Source organism: Somniosus microcephalus, chromosome 6 (genome assembly GCF_052327205.1).
Source record: "Somniosus microcephalus isolate GS21.2 chromosome 6, FLI_Smic_1.0, whole genome shotgun sequence".
Lineage (NCBI taxonomy): Eukaryota > Metazoa > Chordata > Chondrichthyes > Squaliformes > Somniosidae > Somniosus > Somniosus microcephalus.
In genome coordinates this window covers 122,807,882-122,828,989 of record NC_140992.1, presented here as the reverse complement: position 1 = coordinate 122,828,989, position 21,108 = coordinate 122,807,882, and the positions used below count along the sequence as shown (strand labels likewise).

Below are 21,108 nucleotides of genomic sequence, written 5' to 3'. Positions count from 1 at the left end.
ACAATATCTTAATTTACCTTGATTTCTCTTCTCCTATTTTCAATTTTGCTGGTATCCTGGACAACAGGCTTGCGATTTTATCTTGGATTCCAAATAATAAAAGAACATTCTCCATTAGGATGAGAGGTGAATAATTCACTTAAGCAGCCTTGGCCAATGTTAATCTGTAATCACCTGTTGGGAGGAGTGCGGAGTGCCCGGGGTAAAGGTTAAGCTGATTTTCCACTCCCTCTCTGGAAGGGAAGGGTCTGGTGTGTTTGAATGTTGAGTATAGAAAGGATCAGAGATTGGCGATAATGCTCAGTCGTCACTCTGTCTAAGCTCAAAACATGAAGGCCCAGAAATTCGGGTCTCCACGGGTGAGTACGCACGGGGTACTCACACGTGGGCCCGATGGAAGTGCCGGTTTCTTGCATGCACTGCGCATGCGCGGGAAACCGGCACTTCCGTTCCTCTGAACGAACGGGTTCAGAGGTCGAACGCGTGCGTGGGGGAGGCTGCACGTGCGCTTTGAACTTACGTTTTTTTTACAGGTTTTTCCGTGAGGGTAAGTCTTTAGATTTTAGAAATGTAAAAACCAGACGAAAAGCCTGCTTTTTAAAAGGTAAGTGGTCAATTAATTAAAATTAATACATTTTTTCCACAGGTTTAATATTTTTAAATACTTTAAAGCAAGGTAAGTTTATTTTTAGCCCCGTTAGAATATAAAATTATTTTTTCAAAAATTTAAATTATTGTTTAAAATAGTTATTTAATGTAATTTATAGTTTATTTAAAAAGTGTGATGATTTTTAAAAATTTATTTGAAGGTTTACTACTATTTTGGGGCCGTAGTATTTATAATTTTGACAGGTCTTCCTGTCACTACTTATGAATGGGCTTTTCCCTGCGCCGATTGGCTGCCCATGGCCCACGTGATCCCAGGGGATGCATTGAACTAACTACGCCCCTGGGACACGCAAGCACAGCACGCCGGCAGCTGGGCCAAGCCCTGGAGCGGAATTCCACGGGGCCCTACAGCTCAACGGCCGGCGCGCAAGGTAAGTGCAGGTCGGGGGCTTGCACCCGCGGGAAGCCCGTGACCCAAATTTCTGGGCCGATGAGTGGAAAATAGGGATGGATGCTGGAGGATGTCCAATGCCTGTGCAACTGTACACCAGTGAGAGTCAGTGTCTGTGGAACTGTACCCCAGAGAGAGTCAGTGTCTGTGGAACTGTACACCAGTGAGAGTCAGTGTCTGTGGAACTGTCCCCCAGTGAGAGTCAGTGTCTGTGGAACTGTACCCCAGAGAGAGTCAGTGCCTGTGGAACTGTCCCCCAGTGAGAGTCAGTGTCTGTGGAACTGTACCCCAGTGAGAGTCAGTGCCTGTGGAACTGTCCCCCAGTGAGAGTCAGTGTCTGTGGAACTGTACCCCAGAGAGAGTCAGTGCCTGTGGAACTGTACTCCAGAGAGAGTCAGTGCCTGTGGAACTGTACTCCAGAGAGAGTCAGTGTCTGTGGAACTGTACCCCAGAGAGAGTCAGTGTCTGTGAACTGTACCCCAGAGAGAGTCAGTGTCTGTGGAACTGTACTCCAGAGAGAGTCAGTGTCTGTGGAACTGTACTCCAGAGAGAGTCAGTGTCTGTGGAACTGTACCCCAGAGAGAGTCAGTGTCTGTGGAACTGTACCCCAGAGAGAGTCAGTGTCTGTGGAACTGTACCCCAGAGAGAGTCAGTGTCTGTGGAACTGTACCCCAGAGAGAGTCAGTGTCTGTGGAACTGTACTCCAGAGAGAGTCAGTGTCTGTGGAACTGTACCCCAGAGAGAGTCAGTGTCTGTGGAACTGTACTCCAGAGAGAGTCAGTGTCTGTGGAACTGTATCCCAGCACGAGTCAGTGTCTGTGGAACTGTACCCCAGTGAGAGACAGTGTCTGTGGAACTGTACCCCAGAGAGAGTCAGTGTCTGTGGAACTGTACTCCAGAGAGAGTCAGTGTCTGTGGAACTGTATCCCAGCACGAGTCGGTGTCTGTGGAACTGTACCCCAGAGAGATTCAGTGTCTGTGGAACTGTATCCCAGCACGAGTCAGTGTCTGTGGAACTGTACCCCAGTGAGAGACAGTGTCTGTGGAACTGTACCCCAGAGAGAGTCAGTGTCTGTGGAACTGTACCCCAGAGAGAGTCAGTGTCTGTGGAACTGTACCCCAGAGAGAGTCAGTGTCTGTGGAACTGTACCCCAGAGAGAGTCAGTGCCTGTGGAACTGCACCCCAGAGAGAGTCAGTGTCTGTGGAACTGTACTCCAGAGAGTCAGTGTCTGTGGAACTGTACCCCAGAGAGAGTCAGTGCCTGTGGAACTGTATCCCAGCACGAGTCAGTGTCTGTGGAACTGTACACAGCACGAGTCAGTGTCTGTGGAACTGTACACCAGTGAGAGTCAGTGTCTGTGGAACTGTACCCCAGAGAGAGTCAGTGTCTGTGGAACTGTACTCCAGAGAGAGTCAGTGTCTGTGGAACTGTATCCCAGCACGAGTCAGTGTCTGTGGAACTGTACCCCAGTGAGAGACAGTGTCTGTGGAACTGTACCCCAGAGAGAGTCAGTGTCTGTGGAACTGTATCCCAGCACGAGTCAGTGTCTGTGGAACTGTACCCCAGAGAGAGTCAGTGTCTGTGGAACTGTACCCCAGAGAGAGTCAGTGTCTGTGGAACTGTACCCCAGAGAGAGTCAGTGTCTGTGGAACTGTACCCCAGAGAGAGTCAGTGTCTGTGGAACTGTACCCCAGAGAGAGTCAGTGTCTGTGGAACTGTACTCCAGAGAGTCAGTGTCTGTGGAACTGTACCCCAGAGAGAGTCAGTGCCTGTGGAACTGTACCCCAGAGAGAGTCAGTGTCTGTGGAACTGTACTCCAGAGAGTCAGTGTCTGTGGAACTGTACCCCAGAGAGAGTCAGTGCCTGTGGAACTGTATCCCAGCACGAGTCAGTGTCTGTGGAACTGTACCCCAGAGAGAGTCAGTGCCTGTGGAACTGTACCCCAGAGAGAGTCAGTGTCTGTGGAACTGTACCCCAGAGAGAGTCAGTGTCTGTGGAACTGTACTCCAGAGAGTCAGTGTCTGTGGAACTGTACCCCAGAGAGAGTCAGTGCCTGTGGAACTGTATCCCAGCACGAGTCAGTGTCTGTGGAACTGTAGACAGCACGAGTCAGTGTCTGTGGAACTGTACCCCAGAGAGAGTCAGGGCTCGATTTTGTCATGGGGCGGGCTGGGGTCGTGTCATCCACTTTTCGTGTTATCCACCCGATTCCAAATCGATGTGGGAGAATGATGCGATTTTCACCTAATTGGGCAATTGAGTTCCAGCGTGTGGGAACCCATGGCCCAATTAGTTTTTTCAGCCTGAAACTCGCCTCCGATGACGTCATCATTGCTGCTGCATTTAAAATCTGCAAGAAGGCTTGCTTCTTCTGCAGACTGCCAACCTTTTGGCCTTTGCTGTGAGAGGGACCTGGAGGCAAAATGAGCAGTGGGAGCCCTAAGTCTGCTCCCAGATTTGATGACGTCGCCCTGCAAGCTTTGGTGGAGGGAGCAAGAGCTGATAAGTAGGTGCTCTTCCCTTCTTCAGGGAGGAAGAAGCCTCCCCAGCAGACGAAGGCTGTGTGGATCCAGGTGGCCCAGGAGGTCAACTCGTTGTCGCTGATCCACAGAACCTGGCTTCAGTGCAGGAAGTGGTTTCATGACCTTCTGCGCACTGGAAAAGTGTGTATGACTTTTCCATCACCCTCAATCTGATCCCCATTGCCTCTCCTCACCAGCACTCAGCTTTAACAACCTCTTCCTCCACATCCCACTTGACACTGACATCTCTGCACCCTTACCCATTCCCTCTCTCTCTATGGTCACATTCACCTAACTATTCAACTATGCAGCCCTCACACTCCCTATCTCTGTGATGCTATGAAAACAACTGACAACACACAGGGAGGGCCCTTGGTCTTGCCACCTCACTCCATCTTTGTCTCCTTCTAACCAGTAATGATATGGATTCTCTACACTCACTCCTTCATTCTCACTCAAACTCCACTTGTCTCCCTCATTGCAGGAAAAGAGAGCTCACAATAAGAGGGAAAGAGCGAGGACAGGTGGTCCTGGAGATCGTGGGACTCGAGGACGATGCACAAGTGGGGGACGAACAGACGGGTGCATCAGAGAAAGCTGGTGACAGAATAGTTTTTCATCTCTCTCATTGACATTGCATGAGTCGCTGATAATGATTCTGAAGCTCTAACAGATGGACTTATGATCATCTGCAATATGCAATGTGCATATAACCTTGGCCTCACATCTCTGACTCTTTCCTTTACTCCCCCACAGGACTATCGCAAGCATCCGTCCCCACTATCCAGGAGGAACAGCCTGAGCCTCCAGACTCCTCAGAGGAAGCTGCAACCTCTGAGGGCGCAGCGTCAGCAGAATTCAGCCAACCCAGCACCAGCGCAGACACTCACACCTTGGTGGGATCATCGCGAGATAGAGTAGTGTTGTCACCTGGTGTATCACAGCTCACAAGTGAGCATCAGCAGGTTGTGGAGACAGGGACAGCAGTGGAGAGTCCTAGTTGGAGGGCGCAGGACTCTCCCAGCTCGGCTCAGCTGCATATCGACCCTCTGCCTTTGGACCCATCCAGAAGAACAGTGGTGCTGGAACTCCAGGAACAGGTGCAGGAGTCTCTGGCAGGTTTTGTCTCCAGGGTCGCTGCGAATGTGGAGCGAATGGAGGAATCCATCGCGAACATGAGCAGAGCCTTTGTGGAGTCATTGGCGCATGAATGCAGCACCATGGAAAGGATGGCAACCTCCGTGGAAAGGATGGCTACAGTGGATGAGAGGATGGCTATGGCCATGGAGGAGCTAAGTCGCCAGAGTGCAGAAAACATGGTGAGTGTTCAGAATAGACTGACATCTCTGGAGGAGCGATGGTCAGCCATTGAACAGAGAAACCAGACTTTCATGGAAGTCCTTCTGAGTAGGACTGCCAGTGCAGATATGGGTCCCCATGGCCCCCCTGATGTGCAGCAAAGTGCTCTCAAGCCACTTGCAAGCGCTGAGGTGGACCTGACCCATGAGAGGGATGTTGGTGGCAGAGAACAAGGAGGTGGGGACTCCTCTCCAAGCACTCACACTTCCATGCCACTGCCAAGTCCTTGGTCAGAGCCCCACCAGAGTCCCCACCCAACTGAGATCGGCGTCTCAACCCCTGCACATCCGCAGGAGCAGCAGACTGTTGCCGAGCCCTCACAGGTTCGCAACACCAGAGGACGCCCGCCAAAGGTGTCATGAGACATGAGCAGAAAGTAAGTGAGCAAGGGGCCTCCACATCTGCTGATGCCAAGGGGGAACCACCATGTCGGAGCACGTGTAAGAGAAAGATACTGCACAAATAGTCACAAGGGTAGTGTGATGTTTAATGTTGAAAAGCCATCAGTTGGTTATTGTAAATAAAAATTCTGATGGCAACTGTTACAGTTGTGGCGTGTGTCATTTCGCTAATGGGACTTCCACATTGAGGGCTTAGGATTACTTGCAATTGTCAGTATGGTGGTCAGAGTGCTAGGAATCCACTGGTTCTTGGCCATTGTCGATGCTCTGGTAAGAAGCTGCGAGGCAAAAGTGCTTGATTGGCTAGGCTAAGCAAATCTAACCAAGCTAAGTGTGTTCCTTGCATCCCGGGCAGCAATGTTCTCGCATACTGCTGCCACTGGTTGATGGGCCTCTGCAAGATGTTCGTTTTCGCTCTCCTCCTCCTCCTCCTCCTCATCTGAGGAAGATATGTGAGGAGCCATTTGGTCCTCAGGAATCTGCAAGCCACGATGCTGTGCTATGTTGTGAAGTGCACAGCAAACCACGACGATTCTGGAGACCCTGGCTGCTGAGTACTGCAGGGCTCCACCTGATCTATCCAGGCATCTGAAGCGCATCTTCAGCAAGCCGATGGTTTGCTCGATTATGGATCTGGTGGAAATGTGGCTGTAGTTGTAGCTTTCCTCAGCTTCGTTGGATGGGCTCCTCAACGGTGTCATTAGCCACGTCTTCAGGGGATAGCCCTTGTCTCCAAGCAGCCATCCGTTAAGTTCGTCTGGTGGACTGAAGAGCGGAGGCACACTAGACTGGCGCAGTATGAAGGAGTCATGGCAACTGCCAGGGTACTTGTTACAAACATGCAAAATTTCCTTCTTGTGGTCACACACCAGCTGCACGTTGAGGGAGTGGAAGCCCTTGCGGTTGACAATAATACCTGGATTGCGATGGGGTGCCTTAAGGGCCACATGTGTTCAGTCAATGACACCCTGCACCCTTGGAAAGCCTGCCAGATTAGCTAATCCAACCGCACGCGCCGTGACACTTGCTTAATCCTTGGAGAAATGGATGTGATTGTGCGCGAGGGCAAAGAGGGCATCGGTTACCTGCATGATGCAAGTATGTGCAGCCGCCTGGGAGATGTTGCTGATGTCTGCTGCTGATCCCTGGAATGAGCCTGAGGCAAAAAAGTTGAGTGCGGTGGTGACTTTGACGGGCACTGGTAAGGGGTGTCCATCTGCTCCTCTGGGCGCCAGGTCTTGCTGCACCATTGCGCAGGTGTCATCCACTATCTCTCGTGAAATTTGGAGCCGCCTTTGGCACTGCTGCTCAGTCATGTTGAGGTAGCTGACCCTCTGTCTGTAGACCCTGTTTGAGGGGTATCTCCTGCGCCGACGGACTTCCATGCGCTGGTGCCTTCTGGCCTGTGCAGCTTCAGGTGGGTGAGCAGCAGCTTGGCGCTGCTGTTGTTGCTGCTGCTGTTGGTGCTGCTGTTGTTCATGTTCCTGCTGCTGCCGCGGCTGGCCTTCGTCCGAATCTGATGCCCAGTAGGAAAGGAAATGAATGGTTCCCATGCTCCTGGTATATGCCTCAGTTGAGGAAGCGCTCAGTCAAGGTGGCGAGAGGGGTTTCCCAGGAGGTCACAATGGAGATGGGTGTCAGGCTCCAAGCTTCCACAGCTATGGTTATGCCTGCTAAAAGTTCCCCCAGATTTGAGACAACAAAGTCCTGCCACCTGCAAATGATGACTGATCAAATCTCCTATTTAATGGTGGAGCTGCAGCTGATAGTCAGCAATCCAATTGTGCTACCGCCAGGTTTCACCGTTGTGTTTCAGAGGAGGCATGCATCACTTGGGAAAAGTGTTAAAATCAGAAAGGCCTCTCCAAATGGGATTATAGAGGCAATTCAGTGGTTGTTAAGGGCCTATCCCGCCTCTTGGAGGTGGGACGGAGACGGGAACAGAAACCATGCATTTGAGAAAATTGCTTGGAGGGGGGATGGAGGTGGGGTCGAGCCTACCCGCCACTTTTTGCAATTTTAACACCTCATACGGCTCCATTCCCGCCTCCTCGGACCTGGCAAAATCGAGCCCTCAGTGTCTGTGGACCGGTACCTCAGTGACAGTCAGTGCCTGTGGAACTGTACCCCAGAGAGAGTCAGTGTCTGTGGAACTGTACCCCAGAGAGAGTCAGTGTATGTGGAACTGTACTCCAGCACGAGTCAGTGTCTGTGGAACTGTACACCAGTGAGAGTCAGTGTCTGTGGAACTGTACTCCAGCATGAGTCAGTGTCTGTGGAACTGTACCCCAGTGAGAGTCATGTTGTGTATGTACCTTTAAGAGAATAACTGGTCTCAGACTGCAGTACCGGCAGTGACCACCCCTGTATAAAAGGCGCCAGTGAGCCTCTGTTGTTTTAGTTTCACTATTGACTTCCATCAGTAAAGACGTGTTTTGTTCAACTCCTGCTGTCCGTGTCTCAATCATTCACGGATGTAATACTGGCGACGAGCAGATACGAACCTACCTACAGTCTGCACCACCTCCTGGGATCCATTCCTACAGCGAAGTGAGCAGAGGTCGAGGCCAGAAAGAAAAGAAAGTAAGAGGCAGTAGAATCAGGCGTCGACCGTGGGCATCCGCCCCTGTGTTTGCGGAGTTGAAGATTGCTGGAGAAGCTGTCGGAAGCGGGGCCTGGTTCCTGTCGACGGTGCTTCAGCTAATCGGGCTGGTGGCAGGTAGTACACTGATCCTTCCTGGGCTGCGGCGTTCGCGAACTCGAGCGGGTGGTTTGCAACGGGGCCGAGCAGCGTTGTCGGGAAGAAGAGAGAGAGAGGGTGGCGAACACAGGGCGCGGCCGGTGCTACGAAGCCGGGCTGCGTATAGACCCGCGAAGAGGGAGGCAAGAGTCCCACAGGGTTGCTCCACGATGGGAAAATAATAAAAAAAAAAGAAATATTAAACGCGCAAGAAACCGCGAGGAGCTGCAGGTTGCAACGGGAACCGCGGAAAGCAGCGCTAACAACAGCGGGGAAGAAGGCAAAGTGCGGGAGGCACCATTTCGTTAAATTGGGGAAGAAGGCAAAGCGCGGGAGGCGCCATTTTAGATTTGCAAGATGCCGAAGACTGGCTGTATCACTGCTTTTGATAATACAATAGAGGACTGGACCACGTATGTGGAAAGAGTCGAGGTATATTTCGAGGCAAACGAAATAGCGGAGGAGAAAAAGGCATCGATATTGCTAAACTTAATGGGCGCTAGAACGTACGGCCTATTGCGGGACCTGATTACTCCAGCCAAACCGAAGGCGAAGAGTTTTAACGAAATTGTTGCTGTCCTACAGGAACACCTAAACCCTGCACCACTGTTGATAGCAGAAAGATTTAAATTCCACAGGAGAACTCAGCATAAAGATGAGAGCAATGCTGAGTACCTTACGGAACTACGCAAGCTATCAAAGCACTGCCAGTTCGGAGCAGGACTGGCAGATACCCTACTGGACAAATTTGTCTGTGGACTCCTGAGTGAAGGAACACAGAAGAAGATACTCTCAGAGAAAGAGCTGACGCTAGATAAGGCTTTCAGCGTGGCAGTATCGTATGAAGCAGCAGCCAGGGGAGCTGCAGAAATTCAACAAAAACCACAGGGATACGGCACCCACGAAATGACACGGGGATTTGCAAAATGTTATTGCTGCGGCAGAACTAACCATGACCAGAAGGACTGCTGGTCCAAAGACAAAATATGCAGGCAATGCGGGAAGATGGGACACATTGCACGGGTTTGCAGGTCTGGGAAGAAGACCAGCGACAACAAAAAGGCTACTAAGGAACCGTACAAGAAAGTACAAAAGATGGCGGACAGTAGTTCCGAAGACCAGATGAGCGATAGTGAATCCGGAAACAGGAGACTAATCTGTCTCAAACTTCACAATGTAATCGCAAAAGAGGATCACCGAACCATTTGGGTCACCCTCACGATAGCAGGGTCCCAAGTTAAAATGGAATTGGATACAGGATCAGCGCTAACCATCATGAATCGACGAGACTACGAGCGGCTATTTTCACACATACCCTTGAGAGAGACATCCATCGTCTTGACGACATATACGGGGCAAAAAGTATACCCCAGAGGAAAAATAAGGGTGCCTGTCGAATACAACGGCAAGAAAATACGGAAATTGTATCTCTACATACTGCCAAATGGTGGACCACCGTTATTGGGACGGGAATGGATCAGGAAGATAAACTTAGATTGGCACTCCATTCATGCAATGACGGTGGACGGTAAAAAAGATGAAGACGTCACTCCTGGACGATTGTCAACAATCTTAGCTAACGCCAAAGAGGTATTTCAACAAGAACTGGGCACGCTTAAAGGCGTAACCACCTTGATAAAAATAGAAGAGAATGCAGTTCCCAAGTTTTTCAAAGCAAGACCGGTACCATATGCAATTCGCCCAGCCGTCGAGGCAGAGCTGGAGAATCTGGAGAAGGCAGGCGTGTTGTCTAAGTTCGACTGGAGCGAGTGGGCGACACCCATCGTTCCTGTCATGAAGAAAACGTTAAGCAATAAGTCCGGGGAGCCAAGGAAGATTCGCATCTGTGGGGATTTCAAGGTGACGGTGAACCCAGTCCTTCACACAGTACAATATCCTCTTCCAAGGATAGAAGACATCTTCGCCTCACTGTCTGGAGGGAAGCGTTTTACAAAAATTGACCTAGCACAAGCATATTTGCAGATGGAGGTTGAAGAGTCCTCTAGGAAGTATCTCACGATAAACACTCACAAAGGTCTTTACCAGTATCATCGATTGGTATTCGGAGTAGCATTGGCTCCGGCGATATGGCAAAGAGCGATGGAACAAGTCCTGCAAGGGATTCCGGGGACTCAGTGTTACTTGGACGACATCCTTGTGACAGGTGAAGATGACAGTGAACACCTTAACAACCTAGAACAGGTGCTCACTAGACTACGGGAACATGGGCTGCGAGCCAACCGCCCCAAGTGCGAATTTTTTAAGAAACAGCTATCATATTTGTAATGATATCAGCAAATAGTGATGGTATTTGCCTGTTTGATTATTTATGCCTTACCAGCATATTTGCCTGATTGATTATTTATGCCTGACCAGCAGAGGGCATGTGAGAGACAAGCAGTTTAGTTTTAGTTTCGTTTTCAATGGATCTCTAAGATGGTGTCTCCTGTAATGCTGTGAACTGAGTTGAACATACTTTAGATAAAAAGTAATTCTCTTTCATGAATGTGTCGTCATTGAACCCAAATACAAATCAATACAGTATTGTGGCCACGTGTTTGATGAAGAGGGGTTACATAAGTCCCCTGACAAAATTGAAGCGGTTGTTAAGGCCCCAGCGCCTGAAAATGTGTCGCAACTGAGGTCATTCCTCGGATTGGTGAATTACTACCATAAGTTTTTGCCGAATTTGTCGACAATTCTGTACCCACTGAATGCCCTGCTACGAACGGGGGTAGCATGGAAATGGAGCGATGATTGTAAGCGGGCCTTTCAGAAGAGTAAGGACTTAATCACTTCAAGGGAAGTATTGGCTCAGTACAACCCAGCACTGCCGATCAGACTGGCGTGTGATGCGTCTCCCTACGGCATTGGGGCGGTACTGTCACGTAAATTCCTTGATGGTTTAGAGAGGCCGATAGCTTTTGCGTCACGCTCGTTAACTTCTGCCGAGCGTAACTACGCCCAGATTGACAGAGAGGCCCTCAGCCTAGTGTGGGGGGTGAAGAAGTTCAATCACTACCTGCACGGTCAAAAATTTACTCTACTAACCGATCATCAACCTCTTGTCTCCATTTTCAACCCTCAGAAGGGCGTACCGATAATGACAGCACAACGGCTGCAGAAGTGGTCCCTTTTCCTAGGGGCACACCAATATGACATCGAGTACAAAGGAACTAAACAGCATGGAAATGCTGATGGATTGTCACGCCTACCGTTGCCAACGGTGGAAGAAGAAGACCTTGCAGTGGATCCAATGGAGTTATTCCACTCAACCATCGTCGAATGTCTCCCTGTGACGAATGCAAACATAGAAAAGGAAACACGGAATGACCCGACACTATCACGGGTCTATGATTTAACGGTGAAGGGATGGCCAGCACATGGCGAACCACTGCTGCCAGCATTCTCGCCGAGAAGAGAACAGCTGTCAGTGTGCAGAGGAACCTTGATGTGTGGATCCAGAGTGGTAATTCCACCTAAGTTGATGGATAGAGTGCTCAATGAGCTTCATGAGGGTCATCTGGGTGGGGTAAAAATGAAGAACTTAGCCAGAGCGTTTGTGTGGTGGCCGGGAATCGATAGAGAAATCGAAGAGATGACCAAGAGCTGTGCAGGATGCCAGAAGGTCCAAAACGCCCCACCACAAGCTCCTCTGCATCCATGGGAGTGGCCCTCATCTCCATGGCAAAGGGTGCACATTGATTTTGCTGGTCCCTTCATGGACTCGATGTTTTTAATTGTGGTGGATGCACATTCAAAGTGGCCAGAGCTAATAAAAATGTCCTCAACCACCACGGAAAAAACTATCACAGTTTTACGAACCATATTCACCAGGAATGGGCTGCCTGAACAGATTTGCTCTGACAATGGACCACAGTTTGTGTCTGAAGAGTTCCGGAGGTTCTTAAAGAACAATAGTGTTAAGCATTACACATCTGCCCCATATCATCCAGCCACTAATGGATTGGCCGAGAGGTTTGTCCAAACATTCAAGAAGGCTATCAAGGCAATGTGTAATGAAGATATACCCCTACAACACAAGGTGGACAACTTCTTGTTTGCCTACCGGAATGCGACACATGCGGTTACCAACCAAACTCCAGCCATGATGTTCTTCAATCGAAGACTACGATGCCGCTTGGATTTGGTTAAGCCAAACGTCTGAAATGATGTGGAGAACAGGCAGTTTCAGAATATGAATGAAAGGCCGACCAGGAGTTTTAAGATAGGTCAACCAGTTTTGGCCCGGGACTACCGCACTGAGAAATGGCAGCCAGGAATGATTTGTACACGGCAAGGACCTCTCATGTATAACGTGGACGTTGGAGAGAGCATTGTAAGACGCCATGCTGACCAGATTCTAGAGTCACTGGAAAACGTCAACTCCACACCACGATCTGATACACCTGGTAATGAAATCGACGTTCCAATTGCAGCTACCGCAGAACCGGTAATATTGGAAGCAGATGAACCAAACAACGACATTGATCCCGACTCAACATTGCCAGAAGAACCTGATACCCCAAAGAGGCGTTATCCAGACAGAATCAGGAAGCCTCCTCAAAGACTGAACTTATAATTGCTTAAACTTAACCAATGTATCTAGCAACCGTAACTGTGATTGTAATTAGTTATCATTTAGTTGTGAAATGAATGTTATGTACTGTTTATCTGAAAGGGGAGGAATTGTTGTGTATGTACCTTTAAGAGAATAACTGGTCTCAGACTGCAGTACCGGCAGTGACCACCCCTGCATAAAAGGCGCTAGTGAGCCTCTGTTGTTTCAGTTTCACTATTGACTTCCATCAGTAAAGACGTGTTTTGTTCAACTCCTGCTGTCCGTGTCTCAATCATTCACGGACGTAATAAGTCAGTGTCTGTGTAACTGTACCCCTGTGAGAGTCAGTGTCTGTGGACCTGGAACCCAGCACGAGTCAGTGTCTGCGGACCTGTACCCCAGTGAGAGTCAGTGTCTGTGGAACTGTACCCCAGTGAGAGTCAGTGTCTGTGGAACTGTACTCCAGCACGAGTCATTGTCTGTGGAACTGTACCCCAGCACGAGGCAGTGTCTGTGGAATTGTACCCCAGCACGAGTCAGTGTCTGTGGAATTGTACCCCAGCACGAGTCAGTGTCTGTGGAACTGGACCCCAGTGAGAGTCAGTGTCTGTGGAACTGTACCCCAGCACGAGTCAGTGTCTGTGGAACTGTACCCCAGTGAGAGTCAGTGTCTGTGGAATGTACCCCAGTGAGAGTCAGTGTCTGTGGAATTGTATCCCAGCACAAGGCAGTGTCTGTGGAATTGTACCCCAGCACGAGTCAGTGTCTGTGGAACTGTCCCCCAGCATCAGTCAGTGTCTGTGGAACTGTACCCCAACACAAGTCAGTGTCTGTGAAACTGTACCCCACCATGAGTCAGTGTCTGTGGAACTGTACCCCAGCACGAGTCAGTGTCTGTGGAACTGTACCCCACCATGAGTCAGTGTCTGTGGAACTGTAGCCCAGCACGAGTCAATGTCTGTGGAACTGTACCCCAGCATGAGTTAGTGTCTGTGGAACTGTACCCCAGCACAAGTCAGTGTCTGTGGAACTATACCCCAGCACGAGTCAGTGTCTGTGGAACTGTACCCCAGCACGAGTCAGTGAGTGTGGAACTGGAGCCCAGCACGAGTCAGTGAGCGTGGAACTCTACCCTAGTGAGAGTCAGTGTCTGTGGAACTGTACCCCAACAAGCGTCAGTGTCTGTGGAACTATATCTCAGCAAGCAGTCAACAGCTGTGGTACTGTACCTCGGGAAGAACTAACACCTTAACGAGAGGAAAAAATAAAGACCTTGCATTTATATAGTGCCTTCCATGACTTCAGGACGTCACAAAGTGTTTTACAGCCAATGAAGTACTTTTGAAGTGTAACCACTGTTGTCATGTGGGAAACACGGCAGCCAGTTTGCGCACAGCAAGCTCCCACAAACAGCAATGTGAGCTGTACCCTAGTGAGAGTCAGTGTCTGTGGAACTGTACCCAAGCACGAGTCAGTGTCTGTTGAATTGTACCCCAGTGAGAGACAGTGTCTGTGGAACTGTACCCCAATCAGAGTCAATGTCTGTGGAACTGTACCCCGGCACGAGTCAGTGTCTGTGGAATTGTACCCCACCATGAGTCAGTGTCTGTGGAACTGTACCCCACCATGAGTCAGTGTCTGTGGAACTGTACCCCAGCATGAGTCAGTGTCTGTGGAACTGTACCCCACCATGAGTCAGTGTCTGTGGAACTGTACCCCAGCACGAGTCAGTGTCTGAGGAACTGTATCCCAGCACGAGTCAGTGTCTATGGAACTGTACTCCAGCACGAGTCAGTGTCTGTGGAACTGTACCCCAGCACGAGTCAGTGTCTGTGGAACTGTACCCCAGCACGAGTCAGTGTCTGTGGAACTGTATCCCAGCACGAGTCAGTGTCTGTGGAACTGTACTCCAGCACGAGTCAGTGTCTGTGGAACTGTATCCCAGCACGAGTCAGTGTCTGTGGAACTGTATCCCAGCACGAGTCAGTGTCTGTGGAACTGTATCCCAGCACGAGTCAGTGTCTATGGAACTGTACTCCAGCACGAGTCAGTGTCTGTGGAACTGTATCCCAGCACGAGTCAGTGTCTGTGGAACTGTATCCCAGCACGAGTCAGTGTCTGTGGAACTGTATCCCAGCACGAGTCAGTGTCTGTGGAACTGTACCCCAGCAAGAGTCAGTGTCTGTGGAACTGTACCCCAGCACGAGTCAGTGTCTGTGGAACTGTACCCCAACAAGCGTCAATGTCTGTGGAACTGTATCTCAGCAAGCAGTCAACAGCTGTGGTACTGTACCTCGGGAGGAACACCTTAACGAGAGGAAAAAAGAAAGACCTTGCATTTATATAGCGCCTTTCATGACTTCAGGACGTCCCAAAGTGTTTTACAGCCAATGAAGTACTTTTGAAGTGTAGTCACTGTTGTAATGTGGGAAACACGGCAGCCAGTTTGCGCACAGCAAGCTCCCACAAACAGCAATGTGATAATGAGCAAATAATCTGTTTTAGTGATGTTGATTGAGGGATAAATATTAGCCAGGCCAGCAGGGAAAACTCCCCTGTTATCCTGTTTATAGAGATGTTCAGAGGCATTTATTTTACCATAGCACCCAACAAGAACACATTGGAGAGAGATCAGAAAAGTGAAGGGTAAATATTAATAGACAGTGTAGCCTTTGGGGGAGGGGAAAGGACAAAATGAAATAGCACATTTGGAATTCTCAATTTGTCAGGTTTCTTAACCAAGAAACAGAAATAATTTTTTTTTTTTTGTTAAAGCCAATCTCACAACACCAAAGCTGACTGTTAAAGTGAATGGTGGCTTGGTAACCTTGCATGTCAGCGAAGTAAAGAAGAACATCAATGCTCGTATTTATTACTGGGAGAAAGGTGCGGAGCAGCAGGTAGGCAGCTTTCTGCGATCGGGCACTGTGTGAAACCTCAGGCCAAACCGTGCTGGTGCGGGGCATCGTGTGTACGCTGTTAGACTTCTACCTGCACCCTTCAGCTTGAAAATCATTCGTGCCGTAAGTTGCTGAAAATGTGAGCTGATAATGGCGCGGCGGGGGCAATGGGGCATCTAGGACCTCAGTGAACGACGGGACCAACAGTGTATCTATCTCCTTAACCAATGAGATTTAAGGATTGAGAAAGAAACAGAGAAATGACGGAGAAGGAGGCTGAATTAATGTGAAATCAGGTACAGAAAGAGAAATATAGAGAGGGAAAGAAAGATTGGATTAAGAGAGAGAAAAAAAAGAGAAAGAAAGGGAAAGAAAGAAAAAGTTTCAATGTTTTAAATTTGACATTCTAAAAATCTCTAGAAACAATTTATTAAATACAGGAATGAGATTGAAACGTTTTAATTGTTCCCTTTCTGGGCCAGAGAGGTTGATTGGCATTGCATTAACAATTATCATGTCGTTAAAACTTAATGCTCTTAATCATCAGCCCTAACTTTCTGCGGTGAGCTTAATGGGCAAATGATATACAAATCCAGCAGGTTTGGGGAGGCTGAGGGCGAGATGGCGTTTGTGTGAAGCAAATGGCAGAGAGGTGTAGATCGACCAGGAAGTTTTGGAGATTTGCAAATCACAATGAATCTCTCAATGCCCTGAGCTTGCTGGCTGATTTGCACATTAATAACGGTGTGCGTCGTTAGCATGCCGTTACTTTTCCAGCAAGATTCAGCCCAATGTACTCGATCATACCACCACCCCCCCCCGCCCCGATTCATGTGATCTGGGATCATTGTGCTTTATTCCTGGCTGTGCCAATCCTGTATGTAACAGACAACCAATGCCTGCGGGTCTGTTAGATGCTATTTTGCATTTTACAGAGTTTCAGAGGCATTTATTTTACCATAGCATTCAACAAGAACACAATGGAAAGAAATCAGAGAAGAGCAGCAAGATGATTCAAGGCCATGAGGAAGTTAAGAGGAGGAGGCCTCACAGAACTGAAATCGTTTTCAGTATGGTACAGAAGATTGAGAGGGGACATAATCCAGGTTTTCTTTGAAATGTTGAGAACAATGGATAATGTGGATGAAGCAGGCCAAATATGAGAGAGTCTCCAACACGATTAATTAATTATTTCCAGAGCATAGTGACTGTTGTGTTGGACTGGGAGTCTAGAACTAGAGAACTGGGCTAGAAAATTTAGATGTCCAGATGGGTTTTTCCCTCAGAGTATAATGGAGTGGCTCCTGGATAAGCAACAACAACTTGCATTTATATTGTGCCTTTAATGTAGTAAAACGTCCCAAGGTACTTCACAGGAGCGTTATGAGACAAAATTTGACACCGAGCCACATACAGAGATATTAGGATAAGTGACCAAAAGCTTGGTCAAAGAGGTAGATTTTAAGGAACGACAAAGGAGGAGAGGAAGGCAGAGAGGTGGAGAGGTTTAGGGGGGTGGAATTCGAGAAATTGGGGCCTAGGCAGCTGAAGGCATTGCCGACAATGGTGGAGTGAAGGAAATTGGGGGCGCGTAAGAGGCCAGATATGGGAGGAACGCAGAGATCTGAGAGATTTGTAGGGCTGGAGGAGGTTACAGAGATAGGGAGGGGGCGAGGCCATGAAGGGATTTGAAAACAAAGATGAGAATTTTAAAATCGAGGTGTTGTCGAACTGGGAGCCAATATAAGTCAACGAGCACAGGGGTGATGGGTGAGTGGGACTTGGTGCAAGTTAGGACAGGGGCAGCAGAGCTTTGGATGAGCTCAAGTTTATGGAGGGTGATAGTTTGATACTATGGCCAGGAATTCCGTCGGATTTGCTCCCACTCCGCCAACATAACTTGGCTTGAAGCGCAGCGGAAAACCCCGTTCACGGCGGCGGAACGGGAGCGGCTCCGCGGAAATTCCTGGCCTACGTCAGTTATAAAAGCTGCATAATTATCTGATAATGTACAGACTGAGTTTACAATGGTGGATGTAGATGATGGAATTCTCTACGGAACATAAAGGTTTCCATTTTGCTGAGGGCTCAGCTGAGCCAGCTATAGACCATACTTTGTCAGCTTGTAAGTGTGGTAAGGTTGATTGATTAGTCAAAATTCCCCAAACATATCCCCTGTGTTGTTCGATTCCTTGCTACAGCACAGTGAAACACCAATGGTTTCAAATTAAATATCTTACATTTACACCTGGCAATGTGGGGTGGTTGTGAGGTTGGTGCTTAAAGGGTTAAATTATGAGGCGAGGTTGCATAAACTTGGTTTGTATTCTGTTGGGTTTAGAAGATCGAGGGATGATATAATGGAGATGGTTAAAATTTTAAAACGACTCGACAGGGCAGATACAGAGAAACTATTTGTAGTGTATGTACCTTTAAGAACCCCTGTGTACTGTAATACCGGTAGTGACCACTCGGGTATATAAGCCTGTATAGCGTCTTGTATCTTTTAGTTCACCTCCAGACTTTGTTCAGTAAACACCTGTTAAACCAACTCCTGCATTCCGTGTCTCCATTAACACACGGATACAACAGTGGCGACGAATTGGAAACGGACTTACCTGCAATTCGGCAGCACCTCAAGGAGATCGATTCCTCAGACGAAGGTCGAAGAAAAAAAAACGAAAAAAAAAAACTGTGGTTTCACCAGCTAGCCGGGCTGGTGGCAGGTACTGCACTAATCCTTCCTGGGTGGCGGGCTGGGGCTCGATCGGGTGGCTCTGCAGCGGGGCCGAGCAGCGAGTCAGAAGGCGGAGGCAAACAGAGAAGGAGGGTGGAGCACTCGGGAGACGGCCGGCACTGCAAAGCAGGTCGGCGTTCGGACCAAGCAGAGGGAGGGGAAAGTCCCAGAGAGTCTGGCGGGAACGAGTCTCCAACTATTAAAAATATCTGTGTAAATAAAAACCGCGGAGAACAGCGTTGTCAGCAGCGGCAGCGGCGGGAAAGCACGGGAGGCGCCATTTTTTCTCAGCAGGGAAGAAAGGAAAGCGCAGGAGGCGCCATTTTTGATTTTCAGGATGCCTAAAGACTGGCAATATTACTGCTTTCGATAGTAATATAGAGGATTGGACCACATATGTGGAAAGAGTGGAGGTATATTGCACAGCGAATGAAGTGGAGGATGATAAAAAGGCATTGGTACTTCTAAATCTGTTGGGCGCAAGGACATACGGGCTGTTACAAAACTTAATCACTCCAGCCAAACCGATGGACAAGAATTTTAAGGAGATTGTTGATACCCTATAGGAGCACTTAAACCCAACACCGCTGCTGATAGCGGAACGATTCAAATTCTTCAGGAGGAATCAGCACAAGAATGAAAGTAACGCTGATTACCTCACCGAATTAAGAAAGCTGTCAAAGCACTGCCAATTCGGGGCAGGACTGGCAGATTCTCTACAAGACAAATTCGTCTGCGGTCTCCTAAGTGAAGGAACACAGAAAAGGCTACTTTCTGAGAAAGATTTGACACTGGACAAGGCTTTCAGTGTGGCTGTATCATACGAAGCAGCAGCAAGAGGAGCTGCAGAGATACAGCAAAAGCCACAGGACTTCGGCACCCATGAAATGACCCGGGGTTTCGAGAGATGTTATCGCTGCGGCAGATCCACCCATGACCAGAGGGACTGCTGGTTCAAGGACAAAGCATGCAGGCAATGCAGAAAGATGGGACACATTGCACGTGTATGCCGATCTGGAAACAAAAAATCCACTGACAGAAAAAAAATCAATAAGGAGAAGTACAGAAGGGTACAAATGATGACGGACAGTAGCTCCGAAGACCAGAAGAGCGGAAACAAGAGGCTAAGCTGTCTCAAATTACATAATGTAATTGCCAAAGAAGATTACCAGACCATTTGGGTTACCCTCATGATAGCGGGGTCCCCAGTTAAAATGGAGCTAGATACAGGATCAGCTCTGACCATCATAAGTCGACGGGATTACGAGCGGCTATTTCTGCATATACCTTTGAAAGACACATCCATTATCTTGAAGACATATACGGGGCAGAAAGTATACCCCAGAGGGAAAATAAGGGTGCCTGTTGTATACAACGGCAAGGAAATACAGAAGTTGTATTTATACGTTCTGCAAGATGGTGGTCCACCGCTGTTGGGACGTGAATGGATCAGGAAGATACGTTTAGACTGGCACTCCATTCAGGCACTGACGGTGACCAGTAAGAAAAAAAATGATGATGACGTCATACCTGAACGATTAAAAGACATCTTGGCCAACGCCAAAGAAGTGTTTCAACAGGAACTAGGAACCTTGAAAGGCGTCACCACCTCAATAAAAGTAGAAGATGCGGCAATTCCCAAGTTTTTTAAGGCAAGGCCGGTGCCATACGCAATTCGTCCAGCAGTCGAGGCAGAGCTGGACAATTTGGAAAAGGCAGGCGTGTTATCCAAGGTAGATTGGAGCGAGTGGGCAACATCCATCGTCCCGGTCATGAAGAAAACGTTGAATAATGATAAATCTGAAGAACAGAGAAAAATTCACATCTGTGGGGACTTCAAGGTGACTGTAAACCCGGTCCTTCACACGGTACAGTATCCTCTTCCGAAATTGACTTGGCACAGGCATATCTACAGATGGAGGTTGAGGAGGCCTCTAAAAAGTATCTCATGATAAACACACACAAAGGCCTGTACCAGTACAATCGACTGGTTTTCGGAGTAGCATCAGCTCCAGCTATCTGGCAAAGAGCTATGGAGCAAGTCCTGCAAGGGATTCCGGGGACTCAATGCTACCTAGACGACATCCTTGTAACAGGAGAAAACGACAATGAGCACCTTGCCAATTTGGAGCAGGTGCTCACTAGGCTGAGAGAACGGGGCCTACGAGCAAATCGCCCCAAGTGCGAATTTTTCCAGAAACAAATATCATATTGTGGCCATATAATTAACGAAGAAGGGTTGCATAAGTCACCTGAAAAAATTGAAGCGGTCATAAAAGCCCCAGCACCTGAAAATGTCTCACAATTAAGGTCGTTCCTGGGATTGATAAATTACTATTGTTAAGTCTGTGTGTTCTAGTTGTATTTAAGATTAATTACTGACACAGACTACAAGAATAACGTTTCAACAGGTCTTTACTAGTTGGAGGTCAGGGCTATACTAACAGCAATATCACTACACAGTACTTATATACCGGTGGTCACCACCGGTGTTACGTATACAGCAGCCAGAGAAAGTAGTACATCTCTTAAGGTGGAACAGGCTTAAGTTCTCTTAAGGTGGAACAGGTTACATACACCACAATCCTCCCTTTTTAGCTTAACAGTCATATCCCCATTTAACATAACATAATAACATATATACATATATAACTTCAGGTATAAACAGTTCAAAGGTTCAGTCTCTCAGGAGGCCTTCTGATTCGGGTTGGATAACGCCTTTCAGTGGTCTCTGATTCTTGTTGCTGAGGTGACTCCTCTAGTTGGTTTCCTATGTATTGGACGTCATCATCAGGTACATTCCCTGCCGAGGTAGATGCTTCAGGT

General features: G+C 48.4%; 1 protein-coding gene across 1 annotated transcript in view; it reads left to right on the top strand.

Moving 5' to 3' along the window:
• il20rb (interleukin 20 receptor subunit beta) overlaps positions 1-21,108 on the top strand; it is a 124,583-nt gene that overhangs the window by 83,286 nt on the left and 20,189 nt on the right. Inside the window, exon 4 of the mRNA XM_085989491.1 lies at positions 15,421-15,545. Within this exon, the coding sequence (XP_085845617.1) occupies positions 15,421-15,545 (125 nt within the window). The remainder of the gene's footprint in view (positions 1-15,420; positions 15,546-21,108) is intronic.